Below are 7,308 nucleotides of genomic sequence, written 5' to 3'. Positions count from 1 at the left end.
GGCGTTGTTTTATCTTTAGATAAAAGAACTCACCAATCTTAACTATATTATTAATTGACAAATAAACAGGTTTATTCATGACTTTTCAATTGTATTGAAATGGAAATAGGCCGGTACTTTATCGCCACCGTGAAAGCAGATTTTCACCAAGCATTTGCTATTTTTTTCATTATTTTTTTCCTGCTCGATATCAGAACGCATGATCTCTGATAATAACTCGTCTAAACAAACTTTGCTTCTTCTGGCACCCCGGTCATCGCTCGGGCGACTGAGCATGCCAACGCATTATACAACGAACTGCAATAGCCGGGAATCCCTGGGAATTCCACGCGGAAATCCCACGGGGGCATGTATCGTCACAGCCGCCCGCAACCCGTTATCAAACGCATTTCCTTTTCCTCTTGTTCATGGCATCCTCCGCGAGTTTGTTTCGTGCTACTCTGTTGTTGGAGCATGGATAACATTCGTTGACATGGACTTTAGTTCTGTGAGAGTCCTGGGAAACGGCAACCGTTTTATCAACCGCTCATCCTTATAAACTGTGGTCTCTGGCTCTAAAGCCAACTACAAATCCTGAGCGAGGCGTGCTTCCATACAGCCATGTGGAGACAAATAGCGCTAGGACTGTCAGTCATGGCTGCGGTTTTGACATGTGCCGGTAAGTTCCCTTTCTTTGACTCTAACTCAAATCTGTTTTGGCTCTCATAACTGCAGAACTTAATGTGCTTTCTGAAACAATTGTTTTTTCAAATTTTTCCCCGTGGAAGTCTGACAGACAGACTTATACCGCACCCATAGCAAATAATTAAATTATTTGCAGTCGATTATACTTTATATAATTTTGTAATCATTTGACTACGTTTATTAGGAAGTAATCACAACGAGGAATCTTAAGCGGAGCGCAAGCTTGTCTGATTCCCTTACAGGGCTTCCGGTGACATCAGAAAGCCGCCAAGCTCCGATTGGCTCCGACAGGAAGGATAGTGGGCAGACCTGAAGGCAGATTGCTTTGAGGTCTGCCCACTATCCTTCGATCAGAGCCAATCAGAGCTCTGCGTTCTGACGTCAACACAGTCCCCGCAAAAGAAGCAGACGAATTTGCGCTCCGCATTGCTTTTATGAAGTACTTAAATCTGTTGTAAAAGTTACTGTTTTTTATCTCCCCTTTCTTTGCTCGTACAAGTTTCCTACCAAGGAATCATCGAACCAAGTCTTCGACACGAGTATTGTTCGGCAAAGTTGATGGGTTAAAGACGATAAGCCGGTCATAAATCGGTGATTCTAATCCAAGAACGGACAGTGCCAAAGGCCCGTTTTCAAACCGGCAGAAAACACAAAAAATCGCAAGTAGTCGGAGCAGTAACGGTTACCTTTTCCCGAGTAACCTCCAAGAGATGTTTTTCTTCAAGTAATGAGAAAATCTAAATCAATACTGTTTAGACATGAGCAATCGGGACTTTAATGTTGACTTTCTTTTATCGTATTGCGTCTTCAAGACTGCACTGAGATTACGGGAAAAATAACTCATTATTGAAAATCTCGTATTAAGTTGCGAAAAGCAGGCACCTTGTAATGCTGATAGAGTCACCGACATCTTAAGAAATGCAAGGGGTGGCTTATTACGCTCACGCTTCTTGCTTCGTGGTTGATTCCACGGCGTTCATACTGGCCAATTTTGACATCTTATTGTCCGTGGAGCGATAGTAAGATGCTCGGACCTCGCCCCTTTTTTCGTTTCTTGAGGTGTCAGCGTTGTTTTTTGTTTTTTTGTTTTCTCATAAAAGCGATGTCTACGGCTAAGAGCGACAAACCTGTTTACTGTCTGCATGTTTTGCATAGAAGTACACGTTACTGAAATGAAGCAACCAAATACCCTTGCTCGTTATTGGCGGGAAAAAAGTAACTAGGTATGTTACCCGTTACTGCAATTCAAAATGAAGGTGTTACCTCACTTTGAAAGTAACGCGTTGTATTCTCATAACTTTAAATGTGTAGTTTCTTTTTTTTATGAAAAAAGTAGCAGCTTCCAATATCTGTCGTCGGTAATAATTCCACGCTTTTTAGTAACGCGTTCATTCGGGGCAAACTGCAGCGATACTGACATACCTAGTGGGCGTCTTTTTTATGGTCAATGTAGCGTTTTCTCGTCAAGCACATTGCAGGCGTGAGCCGGAGTAAGAAATGTTTTGGGGACTTGTGTTGTACACGTTCCCATCCAGAAGTAACTGAATACAGTAGCTCCTTGTTTCATTAAAAAAGATATAAAAATACGTTACTCCTTCCTTCATTTAAAAAGGAACTGGGTCGGTTCTTCTTTACAAAACAAAAGTAATAAGGTACAAGTAAAGCGTTACCTGTAACGCGCTACGTGCAAGTCTCACACGTAGTGATTGTTTGGTAGTGCAATCATTAGCGCAGTACCTCAGCTCCATACACGTGCCATCCAAGACGAATTGCATTTACTGTCTCATCTACTGTGATATGTCTTGCACAGCGTTTCCAAGATCCTGACTCGTGGCAATTGTTTCCTTTACAGCCGCGCAGTGCAGCGGCGTGGAAATAGTTCCGCGACGTGACTGGGGTGCCCGCGCGCCTAAAGGTCGCACGGCTATCAAGAACGCCCGAGTTCCCTACGTGTTCATACACCACACCACGGGATCCGGCTGCAACAGCAAGGTCTCGTGCAGCCGCAGCATCCGTGGACACCAGAACTACCATATGGATAAAAACGGTTAGTAAGAGTTTCTTTATTTTTTTTTGCCATGCTCTTATTTTATGAGTAGTTGCGTAGTCAACCAATGTTATAGTCCCGCCCTCTGGGTGTAGTTCGGAAAGTTACGATTTTAGTGGTTTTCCACTGAGAAAAAGAGAAGTTTTGCGCATTGTTCATGCGCTGCGCAAAGCGGTTCCTACAATATTTTGATGTCTGAGAAAGAAGTGACGCCTTTTGCGTTTGAAACGTGTACATCTTGAAAAGATGACATATACCTGGTCTGAAATAAACATACATATATCTTAATTTTCTACATAAAAAAAGATCAGTAATGCTCCGCGAGAACCCGAATTATTTTTTTTAGTACGGTTCTTGAGGCGAAAACGAGTATAGTTGAACATACCAGAGACTATCAAGAGCTAAACTGCGAGAAATCACTTGGTTTCATTCGATTGTAGTGGCGTATAAAATATATGACGTTTATGAGTAATGCAGAAATTGTGTGTTCTAGTATTTAGCCCGTGCTTATGCAAATAAGTGCAGCTTCGTGTACCGTCACTAAAGCGCTAGTGGATTTCTTATTTACTGACCAGGCGGCCCAACCATGCATGTTTTGACTCAACCTACGGTTCCCTGAACGCATCCTCGAAAATAACAAACAATATGGTTGGCATGGCATTGAATGCGTATCCTACCATTACGTATATTTGCCTTTGAAATGTGTCCTACATTTTGGACAAATTAAAGGGGTGAAGCCTTGGGTGCGATGTTCACACTCCTCAAAAATTGGTTTGTTTTCATTGCAAAAGCAAGATTAATCAACAAAACTTGGGGACGCTCAAGTATCGCCTTTAAGAGGGGAACGCGATAGCGTTATCGTGCCCCGATCGCAAAGCCGTCTCGTATAAACTCGCGCTCGTTCCGAAGCCGTGCAAGCGTGCGTGCGCCGTCTTGTCGGTAGCGTCACGCGTCACGTGACGTTTCATGACGTCACGTGTAATGTCACACAGGGCTGTGAAGTCACTACCCGATGGACCCACTAAATATTGCGGAAAATGTTCCGCTAAATTTGCGGTAAACATTTTCCGCTAAATTTATAAAGAGTTTCCGCTAAACTTTGCAGAAATATTTTTTGCGCTAAATTTGGCGGAAAAATTATCTGCTAAATCTGGCGGGAATGTTTTCCACGAAATTCGCCGGTAAATGTTCCCGCTTAATTTGGCAGGGACATTTTTAACTGAGTTTGGAAAGAAAAGTTTCTCCTAAATTTGGCAAACATTTTCTGTAAAATTTAGCTTAAAATGTTCCGTTAAATTTAGCGGAAAATTTTCCTGCCAAATTTAACGGTCGATAAGCTCATGACAGCACATCCACGTGCGACGTCACTAGTGGCTGCGCTCGTTTATTTGGGATTTTTTGGACCTACTGACGCCGCATCTTTTGCGACATGAGCTCCAAATCGCTATCGCGTTAAAAGTGTCCAGTGTAAGCAAGGCTTTTAAACAAATAAGGGAACAGTAACTGCAGAATCTGGCTTGTTCAATAGCAGCTGGACGGCGTAGTGGGTCAAGTATTAAAAGTAATATTTCCGTAAACATTACAACATTGCATGCGTCCGCAGGTTGGTCTGACATCGGCTACAGTTTTCTGGTTGGTGGAGATGGTCGCGTCTACGAAGGCCGTGGCTGGGGGACCGTTGGGGCTCACACCCGAGGATACAACAGCAACGGCATCGCCATTTCATTTGTAGGAAATTTTATGGCTCAGAATCCAAACCAAGCCATGCTGAATGCGGCTCAGAAGCTTATCGCCTGCGGTATCAAGATGGTAATCTTTTTTTTTCTCTGTTGCTTTTTTGTTGGTTAGCCGATGGGACATGATGTTGGTTATGTCAGTAAATGAAGGAGTTTAGCTCCGTATATAGAACTCTAATTAAGACCACCGGAACAGCTGAAATAGGAACAATTTCTGTTCGAACTTAACAAGAAAAAAAGAAGCATGATCGAATTGTCCTGTTGGGACAAGCCTGGTCCGACCAGCGTTCCCCGAATCATAAAATGTAAATCATATGGTTTATAGTGCTGTTTTTTGTTGTACAAATAATTACGCGATCTATTTATGCTCCCATTGAGAATTTATATATATCGACATATCTGGTATATATATCGAGAGCGGTCTTCCAGTATATATACCAGGTATGTCGTCAAAAAGCGGCACAACCTATACACTTGCCAAAATCGTCTTTGGCAGTGAATGCGGAAATGATATGGCTTCGAAAAAAGTGTGAATACTTGTATTTTGAGTTTTATGTAGCTGTTGAGTAAATGTGTCACAATAGGGTACACTCTAAAAAAACGACGATGAGTTCTCCTTCCTGCAGAGCACAAAGACAGTGCAGCAGTACAATAAGTAATTATCCCAGATATTGACGAAGCCCAGAATCCAATTAGAGCTGACAAATGCGATGTCTTTCGGAACAATCAGCAAGTGAAACGTCCTGCTCACTCTTCCTAGGCATATTGCATTTTTTCTTATAATTGTGTTTTGAGCTTCGTCATTAACTGGTATAGTTCTGCAGTTCGCTGTGATTGGCTTTCTCGGGTTCCGGAGGAAAACGATCTCCCGGACATCCTAGACTGCCTAACATAAATATATGGGGTCTCATTCGCCAATGCTTATAGCCTATTTTTTTTTCTTCCCCTTACAGATGACTGAACGTGTCCAAAATTATTTTCACTACCAGTCATTTGTAATGCGTTACTACCTAAACTTGCTTGATTTCACATGAATTTCGTTAGCTAATGTATGAGGGGCGATTAATAAGTTTTGCCTCCTAGACGAACTTTTTCATTCAGTGATAGAATTAAAAGAGGTTACATTCGAATGAAAGTTTGTAATATCCCCTCCCCTAGAAGCACGTATCTTTTCAATATAGTCCCCACCGGCGGCGATGCACTTCCGCTATCTGTGCACTACTCCCCGCAGGCCGTCCTAGATGATTGAGGGCGACTGTAGACGACACCAACGGCGCAATGCATGGTAACCTCGTCGTAGGACGCAAACCATGTACGCTCCAAATGTTCCTTTAACTTAAAAAAAGCCGAAAGTTTCGTCGTGCGAGATCCAGGCTATAAGGTAAATGAGGCAAGACATTTTGAAACTGCAGCTTCTCCAGCGCGGCGTTGGTCCCGCCAACAGTCGTTCTCAATCGTATACGATGTCATGCGGAGAGTATTGGTAGCTGAAGTGCATCGCCGCCGGTGAGGATTATATTGAAAAGCTATGTCCTCTTTGGAAAGAGGAGATTCCAAACTTTCGTTTGAATGTAACATTTTAAATTTCATCACTGAATAAAAAAAATAAAAACCTTTAGCATAGGAGGCAGATCTTGTTGATCACCCTCGTCTATTGAACCTGAGGTCGATAGCTTTTACAGGTAAAATTTTGATAAACCTTTCTTCTCAGACGCGGAATTTTTCAATACTCAACGAAAAAGGAGAAGTAAAACTGCCAGTTACAGAACTCTGCGCTTACTAAAGAATTTCTCGAAGCTCTTTTACTGTCATTTGTAAGCAATTCTCTACATGTCGTGGTAAAATAACACCTCAAAACAAATTAATATTTTCGTCGCCCTAAACACATTTTACACTTGAGCCCCAGCGTATCATTTAGAAATTTGTAATTTCAAGTCAATTTGGCTTTAAGTGACGGTTGTTTCCCGAACATAGGCAGTGTGTTACACACGCGTTTGTTTAAGTTAATAGAAAGGCGTCTACCGTTACAGAGCTGCGAAATCAATTACCGTTTTAATTAGCGAGAGAAAGCTCAAGTACTTTAGCGTCAAGTCACGTTCAGCTTCTATTAGAAACACACGAACTACCGAGCGAAACGTGCAGATAAGCGAGGGGTCGGGTGCAAAACTTCGAAGGCTACTGGAAAACCAGGTAACCGTCGTGTTTGCCTACAGGGCAAGATCAGCAGCACCCATTCTCTGCACGGCCACAGGGACGCCAACTGCACCGCTTGTCCAGGAAACATGCTCTACAACATCATCAAAAAGTGGGCCAGGTTTGGCGGCAGACTCAAGAAGTTTATCTGCTAACCGACGATGAAGGCGCTGCCGATTTCGCTCGTTTTTCCTGGCCGTATTCAAAATATTAAGCAAATTTTTTCTTAGAATGTTTTGCTTAGGGTTTGATATGTTCCAATCAGTAATAAAGGCACCTTACTTTTTTCTGTGACTCTGTATTGCTATAAGCACGTCAACGCAGAAAATAAAAAAACAAATTTTTTGAGGGTATGTGAGTGACTGGGAATTCATTGATATCTCGCAAAATACCCTGGTTTTTGTGTTGCCTACTTTAAAAGGGTGATATATATATATATATATATATTACATATAATCTCAAGATATTGTATTTGCCTTAATCTTCATTTCTTAGAGCTAGAACGATTTGCGAATTTGGTACAAAGTTGGGCTGTGGTAACTTCGAAAGCTAATTTTGAAAATCAATTGTGAATAGAGGAAAGGTAGTACATTGAAAATAATGTAATGGAAAAAACGAACATGGGTGCACCAAATAAATCTAAAATTG

At 41.9% G+C, this 7,308-nt stretch overlaps 1 protein-coding gene across 1 annotated transcript; it reads left to right on the top strand.

Annotated features, from left to right (window-relative positions):
* The first annotated feature begins 317 nt into the window (after positions 1 to 317).
* On the top strand, positions 318 to 6,946 carry LOC8038998 (peptidoglycan-recognition protein SC2). Its single transcript, XM_002413046.4, has 4 exons — positions 318 to 658; positions 2,537 to 2,731; positions 4,335 to 4,540; positions 6,681 to 6,946. Exons 1-4 carry the CDS (start codon positions 601 to 603, stop codon positions 6,813 to 6,815), a joined length of 594 nt encoding a protein of 197 aa, XP_002413091.3. The 5' UTR covers positions 318 to 600; the 3' UTR covers positions 6,816 to 6,946.
* The last annotated feature ends 362 nt before the right edge of the window (positions 6,947 to 7,308 follow it).

Source organism: Ixodes scapularis, unplaced genomic scaffold (assembly GCF_016920785.2).
Source record: "Ixodes scapularis isolate PalLabHiFi unplaced genomic scaffold, ASM1692078v2 PGA_scaffold10__122_contigs__length_95168666, whole genome shotgun sequence".
Taxonomy (NCBI): domain Eukaryota; kingdom Metazoa; phylum Arthropoda; class Arachnida; order Ixodida; family Ixodidae; genus Ixodes; species Ixodes scapularis.
This window is presented reverse-complemented; position numbering and strand designations above follow the sequence as displayed.